Source organism: Mustela lutreola, chromosome 14 (assembly GCF_030435805.1).
Source record: "Mustela lutreola isolate mMusLut2 chromosome 14, mMusLut2.pri, whole genome shotgun sequence".
Lineage (NCBI taxonomy): Eukaryota > Metazoa > Chordata > Mammalia > Carnivora > Mustelidae > Mustela > Mustela lutreola.
This window is the reverse complement of record NC_081303.1, coordinates 62,008,843-62,028,662: the sequence shown is the minus strand read 5'-3', so window position 1 is coordinate 62,028,662 and position 19,820 is coordinate 62,008,843. Positions and strand designations below refer to the sequence as shown.

The 19,820-nt window shown below is 38.8% G+C and overlaps 1 protein-coding gene across 1 annotated transcript in view; it reads left to right on the top strand.

Moving 5' to 3' along the window:
* Positions 1-11,694, top strand: part of GPATCH2 (G-patch domain containing 2) — a 172,449-nt gene extending 160,755 nt beyond the window's left edge. Inside the window, exon 10 of the mRNA XM_059144925.1 lies at positions 6,844-11,694. Coding sequence (XP_059000908.1) covers positions 6,844-7,064 — 221 coding nt within the window. The 3' untranslated portion in view covers positions 7,065-11,694. The remainder of the gene's footprint in view (positions 1-6,843) is intronic.
* The last annotated feature ends 8,126 nt before the right edge of the window (positions 11,695-19,820 follow it).

The following is a 19,820-nucleotide window of genomic DNA, read 5'->3' as shown; positions in this document are numbered from 1 at the left end:
ATGATTAATTTGGGTGTATTAAGAGTAAGATAGAGTAAGCCTGGGTGGCTTAGTCTGTTAAGCATCTTTTTGGCCTAGGTCATGATCTCAGGATCCTGGGATTGAGCCCTTTGTCGGGCTCCTTTCTCAGCATAGAGCCTGTTCCTCCCCCTCCCTCTGCCCCTCCCTCCTCCCACCCCCTGCTTGTGCTCTCCCTCGCTCAAATAAATAAAAATCTTTTTTTTTTTTTTAAAGTAAGATAGAAGTAAAATTCTGGACAACAGTATGGAAATGTGAAGAAATAATAAGTCAGGTATGCATGTTGATATTTAAAGGTAATCACTAAATCAATAAAAATATTTTAATTTTCAAGCTGATAGAAGCAAGCAAGAGACACCAGAAAGGAAGAAACAAAAATACAGAGAATTCCACAAAAAGGTAGAGGAATATAAGATAAATAACATTAAATAATACAAGAAAAATAGATCCAGATACACCAGTGATCACAATAAATGTAAATGGAATAAATGCATGTTAAATTCAGAGATTATTATAATAGATTTTTTAAAAAACCTGTAAATGTTTATAAATACATCTAAAACTTAAATTATAATTTAAATACCTGCCAGATAAACTGGATTTACAGCAAGCAAATGAATCTTTAGGTATTTCAAGAGAGTTGAAACACTGTCTTCAGAACAACTTGGTATCCTAATTTAGACTAATAATTCTCAGGAGTTTGAAATTTGTTAACAGTGAAATCTCAGTCATTTGGGAGAATGTAGCAAAAGAAATGACATAACAAAGTACTGGTTATACAATATTTTAAGTCAAATGTTTAGTCAGTGAAAGGGTAACATATGGACTCAAATGTAAGTCCACATTCTAAGTGGGACACTTTCTAGCTAGTTGACTTTGGGCATGTGTGTTACTTCTTCAGACCTCAGTGTTACCAGTAAAATGGAACTGATGATACCTATCTTTTAGATTGATAAGGAAGATCAAAAGAAATGGTGACTATGGAACCGTTTGTAACCTGAAGAGCTACAGACATCATTATATTTTGTTATCCAACTGTGTTAGTGTATGTTTGCTGTATATTGTCCTTATGCAAATTGAGAGAAGTTATTACAATTCAGCTATAACCCAGTTAATTTTTTTTAAGTTGTTTGAAGTATCATTGTCACTAAAAAAATTTTTTTAAAGATTTTATTTATTTATTTGACAGACATACATCACAAGTAGGCAGAGAGGCAGGCAGAGAGAGAGGAGGAAGCAGGCTCCCTGCTGAGCAGAGAGCCCGATGTGGGGCTCGATCCCAGGACCCTGGGATCATGACCTGAGCCGGAGGCACAGGCTTTAACCCACTGAGCCACCCAGGTGCCCCGTCACTAAAATTTTTTATTTGCTATTAATTCTCATGGGAAGTGTATAGGTTCTTGGAGTAAACTTAAGCAAAGTTAGAATCTTGCTTAATCACTGTGTAGTCATGGTCAAATGATACCATGTCTCCAAGGCCGACTATAATTCCTTCCTAGCACAGTTGTTATGAGAAATGGATATAATGAATGTCTTATGCCTAACAAGTAAAGCATGTGCTTGGTACACAGTAGGCAAACCATAAATGGTCCTGATTATATATTATTGCATATAAACATCTCCTTGTGCCTTCAGAACCAACACAGTTTTAAGAATTTTTTATTTTAGTTTTTTTAAAACGCTCTTCTTTGATTTATAATGATTCCATAAAAAATATATTTCTGTACAACCAAAATATCTATTAATAAAAACACTTCCAGGGTGCTGTTGGTGCCTCACTCAGTTGAACCTGTGACTTCAGCTCAGGTCATGATCCCAGGCTCCTGGGATGGAGCTCTGCATTAGGGCTCCCTGCTTAGCTAGGAGTGTGCCTCTCCCTCTCTCCCTGCCTCTCCCCCTACTGGAGCTGTCTCTCACTCTTGCTCACTGTCACTCTCACTCCCTCAAGTAAATAAAAACTTTAAAGAACGAAAAATAAAAAAACAAAACTTCTCCAAACATGTCAATATAGATTATGTCTTTCATTCTTTACAAAGTATTCATCACTTTGAGGGGAGGAAAGAAATTAGTTCTACATTAAATTTTTATTATTTAAAAAGTATGTGCCTTGTATTTTAAGCAGTTAAGGACTTGAATGGATTTGATTTAGCAAAACTCATGTCAAAGATGCCTACAGTATTGCAGATAAAATGCAGAATCGTCTGAATCAGGCTGTTCTATATTAAGAATGAAATCATTAAAACATCTGACAAAGAGTAGTAACACCTACCATTTTCTCACATCTTGTGCTAAATGCTCTTTCCTTTCTTAACAGTAATCAAAAAAATCCATGTCCTTAAATTAGTTACGGAGAACAGAGGACTACATTATAACTCGTGATTTTAATAACCAATAGTAATAATAGCCCTGCCCCCCAGCTGGCTAGTAAAGTACTAGGGAGAAGGGGACAGGAAGAAAGAGTGAGCGCATCCTGCAAATGCTCAGATGCGCCCTGAATACGGGGGAGGGACTGAGGCAGGGTACACTAGCTGTTATGTAGGAAGCAGCGTGTGTCACCTCCCCTTCCATTGGCTGTTTATCCAACATCAATACAACACTTTAGGAGCCAAATTACTAAACAAGCTGCCAATTAGGCTTGCAGTCATCTGGACAGATTAGCAGCTAGGAGAGGCCGATACAAGATTTTCATCTCTTGAGCCAATTACGCAAGTGAATTACCATCCACTAAACTCCCAGGAAGATGTGAGGGGGAAAGACCCACTCAGCTGTCAGAGAGAGGCGGGATCCAGCGTGAAGGGGTCTGGGGTCGGGAGCGTGGGAGGGTGAGCAAGCTGGGTATTGCTAAAATTGCCAGAGCAGGAGGAGAGCTTTCCAGGAAAGGACTTAAAAGATTTAGCACTGCCAGGAGCAAAAGGAAAGGAAATTATGGTTGTAGGATGCTGTGCGGAGACTGAGTTGTTCCAATCCCAAGTCTTAATCTCATAAAAAGGATGAGAGACCCAATAGTAGATCTCACTCCAGAATCACTGTCCATGAAAAATGAACTCACTTTACCTTGTCTTTAAGGTTGCATAGAAAAGCTGTTTTTCTTCTTTTTGGGAATCCATGTTTCTATGTGGAAGGGTTTAGCATTTGAGAAATTAAATGTTCTTTTTTTTTTTTTTTAATTTTTTTACTTGAAAGTACAAGATACCGCTTTACCTTATTTTATTTTCATTAAGAAAAGAGAAGGAAGCAGCACCTAAAAAAACAGAGAGAGAGTGAATTCTTTAACATCTAGATAAAAAACACAAGTATGGGACCACCATGCTTGAAATAATCAACATTTTTAAATGGTGATACTCAATTACCATTTGCTGTTCCCTTTAGAACTGAGAAATAACTGCAATTTAGCCATTTTTTAAGAGATGTATTAAATTGGCCTCATATCTTTTCTTAAATATTTAATTTTAAACCTGAACTTTAGGGTGCCTGGGTGGCTCAGTGGGTTAAGCCGCTGCCTTCGGCTCAGGTCATGATCTCAGGGTCCTGGGATTGAATCCCGCATCGGGCTCCCTGCTCAGCAGGGAGCCTGGTTCCCTCTCTCTCTCTCTCTCTCTCTCTGCCTGCCTCTCCATCTACTTGTGATCTCTCTCTGTCAAATAAATAAATAAAATCTTTAAAAACAAAAACAAAAACAAAAACAAAACCTGAAATTTAGTAAGCTTTTGTATCCAAAATATGATTAAACAGATGTGTAGCCCAGAACACCACTAGACCTCTGATGCAATTTGAGCTTATAGATGGAATTAAACTAATTTGTGACAATCACATAAAAATCAAGGATGTGGGATAGGATGCCGGTGCATTGTTCAGCCTTATATACTTGATCAGTGGCTGTTCAGAAGATATTAGCTATCTTGGAGGTCGGTCTGGGTTGCCACCATAATCATAATTTCAAAATAAAACTCTAATGGCTCTTTTTCTTATATTAGGGAGGAGTTTTTTTGTTTTCGTTTTTGTTTTTTAATTTTTTATTTTTTATAAACATATAATATATTTTTTATTCCCAGAGGTACAGGTCTGTAATCGCCAGGTTTACACGCTTCACAGCACTCACCATAGCACATACCCTCCCCAATGTCCATAACCCCACCCCCCTCTCCCAACCCCCTCCCCCTCAGCAACCCTATTAGGGAAGAATTTTGACAAAAGGCTTTTCTTCAGTTTTGTGTGTGTGTGCGCGTGTGTGTAACTAAGGGGTCCATTCTTTATATTATATATATGGGTGTGTACATACGTGCACAGAGAGATATTTTATATATACATATATATATGTCTATTATATATATCATATATACACACAAAATGAATTATGAATTTTTTATATACCAGTCATTGTCATTCAAGCTGTTCGCAACTAAAAGGTTTTTTTTTCCATTACACGTTAAGATACTTGTTTCAGTGAACTAAGACCCAATTTAACAAATCCAAAACTGGCTCATTGTGGTAACCTGGTTCTTATTTATTGCCTGTTACTAATTCAGCAAATGTATTCCATTCTCAGTCCCACAACATACTGAAGATTGAAACTACCACAATGTCCAATAAAGGGCTTTGAAAATCAATTGATCAGAGTAAATGAATGTCCATTATTAAAACTGATTTCTAGCACTTTGCAGTTTCTTTCTTCTACAACTCAGAATCATGGGGAACAATCCACTTGCTCTCCCCAGAATGCTAAGTACAAAGTACCACATAAAATAAAACTGTTGGTTCAACCTTGCTATTTCGTATATTGTGATTTTTTTTTTACCATGAAATACGTATCCCAAAGAACACATGGAAATGCAGAGGGACTGTTTAAAGAACGAAATGATTTTTTTTTAAAAGGATGAAATAATACACTGACCATTTCTGTAACCACCATCTGGGCCAAGAAATAGAACATTATACAATGCAGCCCCGTATGTAATACTTTCGTTATTGTTATTGGTGCTTGAGGATCCGTCCTAAACCTAATCTAAGAGAAGGAGAGGGACTGAGAGTCCCAGCCTTCTTGGTTGGGGGCAGAGGAGAGGGATGGAGTAGAACGTGCCCTCATCATCCCCAGTCAGGGAGGAAAAATTAATGATGTTTGAAAAGGGGTAGAGGGGGCTTGTGGGGATGCCAAAGAGAGTAGTGAGTGGTCTTGTTAGCAGCTCCCCATTTCAGCCCTCAAACTGTTCCGGGAAACAGCCACCCACATTTCAGAGCAGAAATATGCTGGACCCCAAGCTGAGCTACTATATACACAAGAGGCATCCTCGGAACTTTGAAAAGTGAGACGATCTTTAGCCCTGAAGGACTAGAGAGGGAACCGTGAAGCAACGACAGCATTCCTGTAAGTTTGCGACCTCGGAGTTCTACAACTGGCTTGTTGGAAAGCTCTGGTGTAGGAGGTGGGGCTATATATGTTCTCATTAAAACAATGATTGTTTTAAGATGCCCTCATCCCCTTTCCCCCATGATTTCCAGTATTAATTTGATAATCACTTCCTTCTGCAAGGGGAGTAACCACAAGACATGCTCTGAGAGTTGACAGTTGTGATTGCTTTTAACTGGTTACCTCTAGATTGGCTAGGTTCCCCTTCCTACACCACAGTCTTCCAGCTGCTGCTCCAGGATGAACAGAAATGGACCCCTCGGGGCCCTGGCCTGCTCTACCTCAGGTGCACACAGCCTAAGGCCAAGTGTGTGGCTAAAGGAGGGAGTCAAGTTCTTATGTTTCCTTGACTTTTACATCTGTTAATGTCTCAATTCTTTGACTTTAGATAATTGGTACTTCTGCACTTTCCCCTAGAATCGAATGTACATTTCATAAGCTCAATTGTTTCCATAAGAGCCTCCAAGAAAATTCAAACTAAAAGTCAATCTTTGAAAATGCCGTCAAAAAGAAAATGCTTAAAATAGGTACATCTCTAAGTCATCTTTGCTAGGAACGTACTGGAAACAAGAGCTATTTCTAAATCTCACGATAAGCACTGCCCAGTCTCCTTTTCCAAAATAAGAAATGGAGGGAGGAGATCAGGGATAGAGGGAAAGGGGAAGAATTATTTTATATATAGCACCATCTGTAACTTTAATAGTTTCTGTATTTATTTATTATTTTATTTTCCTCTATTTTTTCCCTTCTTGTCTGCGTCTATAGTGATCAAAATGTAGAAATGGAGGAAGGAGAAAAGAAAAGACTTATTATAGTCCAAATCACAAATAACAAGAAGAGGATTAGAACAGTGTAAACAATTCCTAGGAATTAGGGATGCCAACAGTTGTGCTTTTTGTTTGGTTTGGTTTTAGTCTTGGTTTTTTTGAATGACAATGCCCCAGGCAAATGTACAATACTATGGTGTTAGGTTGGTGATTTTCAGAATTCCACGTTGAGGCTAAGGCAGAAATGAAATAAACCTCTTTGTATTTTATCATTTACTGACGATACTTTTCGTACAAGATCTCAACTGATGCTGGCCACTTTCTGTGAGGTAGACATTGTTCCACCTGTTTTATAGATAAGGCGACAAAAGCCACAGGAAGTTAAATAACTTAATCAAGCTGCTGATTAGTAGAGCTGAAACTCTAAATGAGATCTTTCTTCCATTCATCCCTCTACCCCATTAAGGTCCTCATCCCAAGATGAACCCTTGCCCCCCACCACCAGCACCTCCCACCCAGGTACCTTGTTGAAAGAAAAACTTAGGAGAATATGATTTTCTTAGCTTGGGAGTATCTTCATCTGTACTAATGTGTTTTGGGGATTGTGGATTTTTGTTCTGTTTTGTTTTACTTTTTGTCGTTTTGTAATTTCAGGATTTGTAGGGGAAAACGCCCAACCAATCCTAGAAAACAACATTGGAAACCGAATGCTCCAGAACATGGGCTGGACACCTGGGTCAGGCCTTGGACGAGATGGCAAGGGGATCGCTGAGCCCATTCAAGCCATGCAGAGGCCAAAAGGATTAGGTCTTGGATTTCCTCTACCAAAAAGCACCCCTGCAGCTCCCACTCCCAATGCAGGAAAATCCGCCTAAGAAGAAAAGCAAAGAAGAAATGTTTTACAATTTTTATTCACGATATAGATCCCCATTGTCCTAAAACTACAACATAGCTTCCATTTTTGAAGCAGAAATCTCCATGGCCTCAAAGTCATCACTCTAGCGTCCTAACCACATACCGTCCAGCCACAGTGAGAGAGATGGGGCTCTGTCACAATTCCTGGTGCTAAAGTGAAAACCTTCACCTTTTGCAATTTTCAGCTATTTCTAGGTATAAGGAACACTCATTTCTCCTATTTATTTTGATCTCATAGGTCAGTCATTTCTAGCGTGATTCGTTCGTGTGTGTGTGTGTGTGTGTGTGTGTGTGTGTGTATGAGAGAGAGAGATGCCCAGGCAAATGTGAGCACACCCACAGGTTTCTCGAATGGGATAGGCCAGAGAGGGTGGTGTTTCTATCATCCCTAGAACTTGAAAGACCTCGCATTTCATCAGTGAAGTCCTAAGATAATCTTCGTGTGAAAGGCTTGCCAATTTCACGTTCTGATTTTGGCTCTTTTGTAAGGATTCTGTAGCAGGGTGGTCCCAATTATCTCTCCTTGGACAGTGTAGGATAAAGTTCACAGTTGACAAACAACAATTAATATTTCCCTCTGACATTCTGACCAAAATAAACCTCATCATTGTAATCACCAGAGTGCCCACAACATTACCTTAATGCAGATTTTACAAATTTTACCTCATCTAGAACAGAAAATAATTATTGAAAGAAAAATGTATTTTTTAAATTCACCATGACTGAACTGTAAATTCTATTAATCTAGACTGACTTCTACCTCTCTCTTCCCAAAGGTTGATATTTTTTTAAGATCAGTGCAACTGTGGTAAACTAATTTTCAGTTTTAACCATTGGAGACTAGAATGATCGAATCAGTTTGTTTGAAAATCTAAATGGCTCTTCCAAGAATTCAGATTTCTGGCAATGACCCAGCCCATTTACAAGGTGAACAAGAAAATGAATGGTGATAATTTGCCATCTAACATCTAGGTAGTTACTTTAAAACCAAGCAAAACAAGTCATTTTTATTATGTGCCTCCTATTACTATTTTTGAATCATCTGCTTTGTAATGCCAGAGGTTCTAAATAGCTCTTGGCTTAGGAGATGATCTTCATTATTAAGGACTGATAATATATTTATAATGGCTTTTATTGGTTGAGTAAAGGTCAAGCTAACACATGTGAATCACCTTTCTGATGGAGTTTTTTAAGGCTTTTTTTTTAAGAGCAGTTTTAGGTTCACAGAAAAATTAAGAAAGTACAGAGATTTCTCATATACCCTCTGCCCCCAAACATGCACAGCCTCCCCCATTATCATCCAGAGTGGGACTTTTGTTAGGATCAATAAGCCTACATTGACACATCATAGTCACCCAAAGTTCACAGCTGACCTTGCAGTTCACTCTGGTCTTGTACATTCCATAGGTTTGGATAAATGTCTAATGACGGGATCCACCATTGCAGTATTCACACAGAGCAGGTTCACTACCCTGAAAATCCTCGATGCTCCCTTGTAGTAGGTTCTAGAAAATTTTGCAAATGTTTTTTTAAAGGAGAAAGAGGAGGTTTGTGCAGATAGTGGACCTTTCCTAGGTGGTCTCGTAACTGCCAGTTGGGGAGAAAAAGGTCTGTGGTTTGCCAAATGTACACGTTTAAGAATTCTCTTCTTTCCTAGGGGTATTGTGGGTAAGAGGACAGGTTGGTTAAGAGATTATAGACTACACAGGTAAATTGCTCTTTTGAGGCATTCTTATTGGATAGAGTAACCCTGTAGTATGATTACTTTTATAAGTTTGTTTCTTGGAAATTTGTCACTTAAAAAAAATGCTTTTTGCTAAATACTCGTTCTAGCTATGTAAGGGGGGGAAAGCTGGAGGAGATCATCTATAATACCAGGTTAAAACTTCTCTATGGTCGTGTAGAGTGCTTTAGGATCTATTCAAAAGATTTTATTTTTAAATCCATTGCCTGAAAATCTTCTGAAACCCAAGAATGTTGAAAAGCCAAATTTGAAGCTGCTGATAACACACATTAAGTGTATTGTGAGACAGGTCCCAAACTCCTGAGGACAGCCTTCTTTTTCACTCTGCAATGTTCTAACCCCCATAGTGAGGAACAGCAGAATGTATACCAACTGGCATGGGGAAACTCCCTCATAAGACATTACAGTCTTATAAAGACATTACAGTCTTTATGAACACTTTGTATTGTTTCCCTTAGGGACAGGTACTAGTCCTCTGAAGCAGACCCTTGGAGATGCTCATTTAGCTTGGATGTTCTCAAACACTCCCTCCAAAGTAGTATTTACATTATCAGCAAGCAAAAGGTCAAATTCTTGACGTCTAGAGCCCTCTATGTGGCTCTCAGAAGACTTAAAATATTTTTTAATGTTTGTAAGTATTTAACTTAGTCAATACTCCAAGTAGATATTATCACGGAAACATACATCAGAAGCACATACATCCCTTCGCCATTCAGTCCTGAAGAACAGTCAGTGCAGACCTGATGTTCTATCTGTACCCAAATGTAATTGGAGAAATAAACACAATTAAAATACTGAATTTTTAATGTAAATCAAATATCTTTCAAGATAGGAAGCCCACTAATTTATGTTTCACTTACAGTACCAGTTAATTTTTACCTGCTTGTTACTATGCACATAGAACCCAAAGCATCCAAAGGAATTCCTGATTTAGAATGCACATTCATGTCTTCTGAAAAAGGTGGTAAGATTTTCCTCTGCTCCTTTGTGAAGTCACTTTTCTACTCTACAGTATCTAAAGCCCATGTCAAATTAATCAGTCATGCTAAACTGTAGAGAATACATAGGTCTCTTCCTTTATGGTCTAAATTATCTCTAGCTGTAGCCAAGAGGGGCTGAACATGACTGCCTTAGCAGTTCAACTTTTTTTCTTCGTATGTTTATTAAACTTGATACTGATGAGGCGGTGTGTTCGGGTCTTTTCCTTCCTTCCTTCCTTCCTTCCTTCCTTCCTTACCCCAAATGTAATTTTTAAGGCTATATTCCCCTTAAACTTGTTTGCTTTCGTTTTTCAGTTACCTGACACCCCTTTAAAAGAAAGTACATAACTAACTGAAATTTACCAATTAATTAGTGTCAACACTTGAATAGATAGACTTTATAACCCATACCGTGGTTATCAAACAGAAGTAAAGACAGTAGAGTTAAAAGATATGCACAATGTATACATATAGGTGTGTTTACAGGCACAAACGTGTGCAACAAGCAGACATGGTTGCAAAATACTGCATTTTATTAATACATTCATTTTAACATTGTGAATTGATGTTCTTGTAATGAATTGAACTGACAGTTGCTTCTCTTCACATTTTCATTTTGAGCCATAATTTCACAAAAGAAAATAATTTCTTCCTGTATTTTGTCTTTCTAAAAACAAAAAGTGATCTCAATTAGTATGGTAAAATGAAGTTGGTTAGCAAAGATTATTTTGGATTTTTTTTTAGTTTTTTTTCCTTTTCATAGAAAGCTATATTAATAGTACAACAAAGAATGAAAGAATAAAACTATGTTTAAAAATGTTATTTATAAGCAGTCGTTGTCTTTGTGCTTTAAATGTTTACCTCTTAACCTTAAAGTAATAAAAATAAAGTTGAAAGTACTCTAAAAAAATTTTTAATTACTTCCTTTGACAATTCAGATCTAATAATTAAATTCATTGCTCATTTCTAAACCCTGGAACATTTCAGTATTTTCAAAAGATCTACAGAAAAAAAATTGGTGAACATATTTGACTCACACGTTTATTCACAGCTGACTGTGACCTGTTTTACCACATTTTCATCATGTGTTTAATTTCTCTGAAGTTGGGCTAAAACTGTCTCAAGGCCTCCTTCCACTCAAACATTCACTGATTCTCAAGTAGCAAGTACACACGTTCTCTCTCCGGCTGCTTGAAATATCAATGAGAATCATATATGTTCCAGTCACTCCATTTCTTCCTGGAGCATTGTACCTTTCATAAGCATGCTTGGGTATTTTAAATATTCTGTAATACTAAAGTGTTGAGTTTTGTTTGCTGTAAGAAGCATCTCACTGTGTTGATAAAATGGTATCATCTCTCCCGAAAAACTAAGTAGTGTTGTTAGTTTTTTTTTTTTTTTTTTAATCCAGTAGGTATTAAATACTCATTTATTTAACAGGCTTGCAGTAATATATACTCAAATGACAAGTGGACCATGAAGGCTCCTTCTGCTGGGTTCCTACTAAGCAAAGACTCATTACTTTACACACCTGACATTTTAAGTAGATCCAGATTTGTCTCTAGTGAGCCAGTGCCATTAACTGCCAGAAGTATGATCTACTATTGCCACTTTTAGTTTTATCTGTACATTAGAGTTGTCTTCTGTCTTCGAATTGTCAGACAGTTTAAATCATTCCCGGATTCACAGACCTCACTCCTGTTCGTGATCAGAATGTCCTATGTTTACCCCTTAATCTTTCAAGGATGAAGTTGGCTAACAATTGAAGGTGATTTTTATGTTTGTTTAGTTTAGGTTTTGGCTTGTGGGGGGGGTTGTTTTGTTGTTGTAGTTTGAATTTTCAAAATAAATCACTGGAATTTTAAATGCGTGTATGATACTTGATCTTTCGGGTGTAAGATGGTGTAATTAATCTGCACAACAAGACTGCGTTGTGATAGTATCCCAGATAAAAGACAACCCCCTGCAACTATTTTTTACCTATGTTTCATCTTCCTATTAAATTTCTAAGAAATGTTTATTCTTACTGAAGGCAACATTCTTTAATAAAAGCAGAAAGGTGAGAACTAGTATGCTAACTGAACATGTACTTAAAATAAGCTTCCTAAAATGGCAATTTCTTATTGAGGTGAGTTTCTTCACATGCTAGAATTTCATGGTTCTGATAAGCAAATGAGTTTGGGGTGACAGTGGGAATGAGGGTCTGTTTGATGGCCAACGTAGCCAATCTGGAATTCTTAAGTTCTTTGTGGATGGCTATAATTCATTATGGACACTATAAAAAGGACGTGCACAATTTTGTATGTGGATCGTGAAGGCCTTGGGAGCACACGGTAAGGGTGTGAAATTTGAAGTAATTCTAACACAAAGGCTATTGTGTCTGGTCCCTAAATTTGGAAGGCTTGGTTCTTGACCCTCGAACAACTTTACATTCCTTTCCTATTACCTGGCGGCTTTGGATTCCTCTCCACACATCTTAGTCTACTTCTATTTTAATGTCACCGGACAGCCTTCCCAAGAGGAGACAATTGCCAAGCCCACAGGAAACCAGCATGTTTTGACTCCTACGCCATTGCATTTCTCCATTAGGTCCCTTAACAACTCAGCTAGAAACAAGCAGCAGATTTTCTCCCCCACTCAGTGAGTAATTGTCTGCGCCACAGTGACAGATGTGCAATATAGCAGCTTCTTCAGGAAAAAATTAACAGTTTGTCCAGCATGTCAGCTCGCTCTTTTTAGTGCTTGGGAGGTCTTGGCCCCATTATGGATGATTTAGAAATTGAGGCAAGCAAAGACCAGCTGCCTTTGCTGAAAGCCTTCGTCAGTCCCCCTCATCTGCATTCCAAGACTCACTCACATCCAGAAATTGGTGGAGCCCCTCTGGCCACGAGATGAGTGTGGGCTGACAATGCCTTGATTTGTTGAGAGAGAGAATAAATGGGTTTTTCAGAAGATGAGGAAATATCACCATTACTGGCCAATTTGCAGCATTTTATCTGTTCTTCAAACATGTCACTTTTGTTATTGTTGCATGGTAATTACATAGTGAAACGGAAAGAAAACAAATTCTGGTTACGTATTCAGATGGATTGCAAAATCATATAATCCTGATAAATGCCCATTTATGATACACACGGATGAAAGGTTCATTTTAATTTTGAATGGCTAGCTCAGCCATAATGGGATATAGGATTAAATCCCAGAGAATCTGATTACCTAAAAGCAAATAGTCTTTCCCTTCACTTCCTCAGATCCAGGAAATTCAAGGGGGCACCGTAAAGCATTCTCACAAACACGATTTTCTTGAGACGATGCAAAAAGTGCATTCAGGATTGTGTTCTGAAAAGAACGGAACTTTCTGTGAAACCAACATGTCATCTCATCGTGGGGATCATCAGTCAGTCAGTCCTGAAGGCTGCTGAAGTCCAGAAACGAGCTGGGCTAAAATCTTTCCAGACTTGCATTTTGAAACTCAGGTACCTGCTCACTTCTGCAGTCTCGCCAAATATTTGGTATTAGAAATCGAATGCTTTTCTTATGTCCCTTTTCTCAGAGTTTTTCTCCCCCATTCCCAGGACACATTATTGTAAAGAAATGTTGCCAGTGGAAGTCTCTAGCTGAATGTACAGATAATGCAAAGCAAGGAAACGTAAAGGAACGGGGCCAGCACCCCAGGATTGCTACTTAAAAGTGTTGGTGTGTAAAGTAATGTGTCCTTGCTTAGTGGGAACCCAGCAGAAGGAGTGTTCATGGTCCACTTGTCAGATGAGTAGATATTACTGTAAACCCGTTAAATGAGTATCTAATATCTATTGGCTCCCAAGCTTGCTGTGACAGGGAAGGAAGAGGCATACCAGCTCTTCACTGCCTTGACCCCAGGGGAACCACGTGTCACTTCTGTTCAGAATCCATCAGCCAGTACTTGTTACATGGACCCAGTTGGGGGTCCTTTCAAAGAAGCTGAAGAAGCTAGGAGAGCACATGGCTATTTGTGAGCACTATTTCTGCCACATAAACTTAATAGGACATGTCCACACTATAAAACAGTGAAGTAGTATCTACCATATTTTATTGAATGTTAGATGCCATCGGTTGGAAGAGGTACCTTAATTTTATGTACCGTTACGGGAGAAAACAAAACGCTGACCAACAACAAACCACCACCCATGGCAAGATCCATCCCAACCTCAGAAATACTAAACTGTGAAAACACGACAAAACACGTTCATAAGTATCAAGTAAATGGTGCAGAGAAACAGCGCTGAAGAATGTCAGGGAAGGCCACACGGATAGGTGGGATTAGATGGGCTCCCTGAAGAAAGCTAGGGTTTAACTAGAAACAAGGAAGGCTCGTCTTTTGGCTCCCGCTGTGTATGATACAAACAACACAGGCGTGGGCGTGATTCCAAGCTGGGTTCCAGGCCCGGCCCTACCGCCTTCTGTGTGATTAGAAGCAAATGCATGAGCTTTGGGCTTCTTTGCAAAAGTTGGAAATAATTGCAGCAACCTCATTTAGTGATGAGGGTTAAATGTAATAATACATGTAAAATACCCTAGTACAGTGTCTGGCACATAGAAGGTGCCTTCGATTTGCTACACTTTTCTGCCTCAGATGAAGTGATTGGTTTTTTTGATTTACTCTTCCAGTTGGGAAGAAAAGGTTGGAGAGAAGTATTAAGACATTTTGTCTTTGCTAGCAGTTCCTAAGAAAGACAGCAATACTCAAGAGTCCTCCTAATTTCGTAGCCATGGATGACATACCCTTTAATAATAAACTTAAGCTGTGACTCCAAGTATTAGGTTTTAAGAAATCATTCAGGGAGTCTCAGTCAGTTAAATGGCAGACTCTTCATTTCGGCTCAGGTCATGATCTCCATGTGGGGTGTAGAGTCTGCTTGAGATTCTCTCTCTCTCTCTCCACCCCACCCCACCCCCACCCCCGCTACTCTCCCCCCCTCTCTCTTGCTCAAAAAAAAAATAAATTAATTAAAACCCATTCAACTAAAACCTATAAATGATAAATATACAGAATTCAATCACCTGCACTCAATAATTTCTTGTGAGCTGTCCAAAAATCATTCAGAAACTACTGACCATGTTTACCAAGCCATGGAACCTACCACGGCTCTCATTGATGCTACTCATCTTACAAAACTGGGAGGCACAAAACTCACTGAGAGTCTCTCATGCCCAGGACCCTAAGAAGAGCTAATGCTTTAAGTTCCTCAGTTAGGTTGCCTGCTTAAGATGCTTAGTTGAAATTCTGTCTTTTCACAGGATCTCTTTGAGAATACATTCTAGAACAGGGCTTACCAAACTCTAAAGTATATAAGAATGACCAGGGAGCACTTAAAAAATCGAGGTTTTCCAATGGCACTCTCAAAAAGGCATCTGAACGTAGGTATGCAGTTGAGAAAGACTGTCCTGGAAGCACCAGATTGGGTCATCCTTCAACCTGTGCTAAATCGAAGCCCAGGCTCCTATGATGGGCCCTCCTGGGTCATCCACTCCAGCTCTCCCTTTCTGGGAACTGTCCTCAACACCACTCTCCCACCCTTTCCCAGAGACAATTCCCAGGAATTGAAAATTAGAGGAGATTCTATTCTGCCCTTGGTGTGAATGGTCCCTTAATGGAGAAGCAAAGAACAGGGAAGCAGAGAAAGGCAGGATGTTCATGAGTTAAAGCAGGGCGCAAAGGAACAGAAAATGAAGATGAGAACAAACACACTGTCTGTCCCACAGCCCCAGAGCCTGGTATAAAGTTGCTAGATGTCCTCTTCAAAAAAGACCAGAAGACCATGACAGGGAAGGTGGACTGAACATTTTTCTGTAAGAGAATATAACCTCTCTTTTCACAGGACTGGCCTTTTGCATTATTGGGCAGAATACTCACCACATGGGCCCAAACATCTTATTAGCAAACAGATGCATCAGAGGGTGAATCGTTCGCATTACACAAAGATTTTTCATGTTGTAAAAGAGCACAGGGTCCCTTTTGGTAGCATTTTCTCAAGTGCTTATTTACAGATCATTAAATACTTAACAGAGGGAAGAAGTAAAAGCTGAAGTGCTTGAACCAGTATTTATTAAATATCCCTCATAGATTCAGATAAAGCAAATCTAAAATCATAATGACAGTTAATTGTCCAGTTTTTAGGTTTTTATGTTAGCAGATAGGAAGCTAAAATAACAGCCTGTCCAGGTTAATACAGGACTCCTGAGCACTCTACCGTGGTTGTAATTCTTTTCTGAGGGCTTATCCTCAGTCCCATAAGACACCCCTTTATCTTATAATAGATGTCCTTTTTTTGGTAGAAGTTAAGCTTTCCGTTATTTCCGTATAGTACTCATTTTCTGCTGGATGTTAGCTAATATATAAATGTATTATAAAACACCAAAAAGTACTACCATAACTTGACCAACTGAATTTTTTCTGATTGTGCAATCATCGAGGAATTTATAGTTTTTAAAGGAGCTATTACACCTTATAATGCTTTAATAAAATTCCACCTTGTAGCAGTGAAGTATTTTAAATGACTTGGCCTCGTTTGCCTTTTCTTTTCTCAACTGAGCCCGACTCTATCAAATTCTAAGCCGGTGGTTCCCGTCTGTGGAAGAGGCCTGTTACCGCAAAGGACTCTCAGAAGCCTGAAGAAGAATTCTGAATATTAGTTACTTTACTTTTTAAATATGTTAATGGATATATAGCCTAGAACATTTTTCTCTGAGCCGTTTTCCAATTCTTCTGTGTCACAGAGTAAGGAGAGCATGGCAAATCTGTAAAATATGATTAGAAGCCACCTCCTGCAGCCTTTCCATCCCGCCTTACAGGGAGCTGGTAGTCACACGCCCGGGCTACGGAGTTTAGCTGGTTGTTGAGGGAAAATGGCGGCCGCTGCTAAAATGGCTTCCTTTGAAATCGGCAGCTGCCCAATTTCCCATCCAGCTCGTCACCTGCCTCCAGCTTTTCAGATTGGAGTTCCAGGAGCCTGTCTATGGAAAGGAAGCAAGCAAGCCAGCAAGAAAGGTGGGCAGAAAACAGTGTGCAATCCTCCAGCTCCCATGGTTTGTTTTCCCTTTATATCTGGAACCCAGGGGCAATACCACAGCAGAAGGCATGCTGAACCAGGAGATGGCGAACCTGATTACAATTAAATGCATTTTGCTGGTTCTGTATCCAAATTTATCAAAATGACGAGGTTGGATAGGAAATGGAATTGGTATTTCTGAGGGCCCTACAACATGCTGGGAATTTCATATGTAATGTCCCTGTGAACTTTCGCAGATATGTACAGTTGCCTCTCATTGGTCCTTCTCAATTATAAAGATTAGACAACACTTAACTTCGACAATACAGACGAACTGGAGGAAAATATGTGTTCCTAAACTAGCAGAAAGTCCAAATACTTCATATTTAAGGACACACAATGTTACTGTTTACAGGTAAATCATTAATAACTCAAACTAGCATTGAATAAATTTTATTTAAACAAGTAATATTCAAATCAGTGTTTGTCTGCAAATAGCATCTGTATGGTAGCAAGAGTTCTGAAAATTTTATTTTCCCTCAGTATTTTATTCCCCTTTGGTATGGATGTTAATTGACTAGATAAAACTATCATTATGGTGAAGAGGCATACACTAGCCCAGGTCAAGTCTCAATGACCACAAATTCAAAATCTGTGGGGCCCATATAACTGAGATTTGATAATATCATTTGATACATAGTTCGTGATGTGTCAGATTTCTGATCATATAGGATAACCAAGGACAATATGACCTTGGTCAAGAGCCCAAGAAGAAGAAAGTGATGGTTTTGTGGGTTTGTTTGTTTGTTTTTTTCAGTTACAGAAGTGGGGTCCAGGGTAATGACCTTAACTTCATATAGAGTTTGAAGCATTGGAACAGGTTTAGAAAAACTCAAGACAAATGACTAAAGACTAAGGGGACTGACTTTAAGAAAACTATAGGCAATGAATAATGTAGAGTTTGCTAAATAATGACCCCACAGAAGGTTTAATAATCCCAAGAATATTTTAAAGACACAAACATCCAGAAGGAGTAGAATTATTTCAGGAATTACCCTTTCATTCTAGAATGAGAAAAGTATAGATTGGTTGGTTTAAATAGTTTTTTAAATGATGTTTGAGTAAAAGGAAACAGAAATGTGTCTATTTTAACATTAAAGTGCTCAAGGGAAAAACTCTTAGGAAATCTCATTCTGAATTAAATTGAAGCCCATTGTGAATCCATTGAAGGCAACGATTCCAGCCCAGCTCGAACATACCTGAGAATCGCATCTCCTGACTCCACAACCAAACCACCTTGGCAGTTGGGTTGCTAAGGGTTGGGTTCCTTGGCAGGAAAGGTTTTGGGTGCATCTTCTCACTGGGCACAGGCATTCTGTCCATTCTTTTGCTCATGAGTAGCATAGGGTTTTGCTGGGACCTTTTCTGGGTCTCTTCGTTACTCTGACTTTTGCAGCTATGAAAATAACCAAAGTACGGCACAGGTCATTAGGCTAGGTAAACTGCTCATTACAGAGTGAAATGATACCAATGATAGTCATATTCTGCCAATGCAGACCGTGCCTACTTCCTACCATCTAAATAAATGACACTTGTGAAGTATTTATGGAGCATCTACCATATGCTTATCACTGAGCTGGTCACTGTGAGGAGTCGTAAGAGTTTCATCGTGTATTCACTGCCCACAAGAGACTTTGAATCTTTGTAGAGACATCCAATATATATATATTCAGGATTGATATTTAAATATTTTGTAATGAGACTGGCACAGGTGCTGGCCAGTGAGAGTGGCTACCCATCTTATCTGAACAGATACCAGCGATAAGTAATTGATAACAGTGTGTGTTGGTGAATCCCAGCCCAACTTACATCTGATGATTTTTTAAGTTGGAGGAAAAAACTATACCTAAAATGAAACATTGAATATAGTCCTATGCTGATATACGTGATGGAACATCAATGCTGTGTGTGCTGCCCTTCCCCATCCATGGTGGACAATATTGATCAATATTGGGCTCCTCCATGATGAAACCAGGTACAGTTCTTGCCAGTCAAAGGCAATCACAGTTAACTCGTGTGACAAAATCCATTCCCCATCCCTTATAATGCCATAAGCATTGATCACAGAAGGGGGATAATGCCAAGACGTAACCATTCAAACCTTTAATGAGACTTTCTTGATACTCTTTGGGAACTCCTTGTTTACCCTTCATCAAATGAATCTCCCTTCTTAAAAATGTACAAATATTGGCTTTTCCCATCCCCTTTCCTTTTCTATGCCCTTCCTCTTGTCTGGCTAAAAAGATTTCCCAGGTATATCTGTACATTTAGAATCAGGTTAAACCTCATCTCTTGCTACCAATCTTACCCTAATAATTTTCATACACCTTTCCAAAGTGCTGACCAGCAGAGCTAAAATAATATTTTTACTTTCTTTGGGGCAAGGATTAGGATTATTTTTTAATAGCTCTCTCATCATTCACTTTGTATCTATCTTCTAACCTTATTTTTATTTTTAAGCTCCTTAGCCCAGAGAGTATATATTCACTGTTAACGGCACTGTACATAATGATAATTGGCCCATAATTGAAATTTAACTGACCAAGTAAATGAATGAATGAAAAGCAAAATTCTATAGGTCCAAAAGCTATATGCAAAAATTTGGGAGATTTAAAATCACCTCAAATTTTTGAGAATGCCCAAAACAGAATAGATGTTTGCACAATTTTATTTAAGGTAAAATGCCTCTGCAAGCAAATGTGGTAGGAAAGAACGTAAATATTTCACACAGTGCTGCCTCCGGCCGACTCTTAACAAAGAGGAAAAGTTCACAGAAATCTGTAAACACAACGTCCACCGGAGGTGACAAGAAGACATTCACTCCCATTCCCTCCAGTGAGTGTAATTTCTTAGTGAGGCTAGATGGCATTTTACCCAAGTTTCCCTGGTGTCAGACCTGCTGGT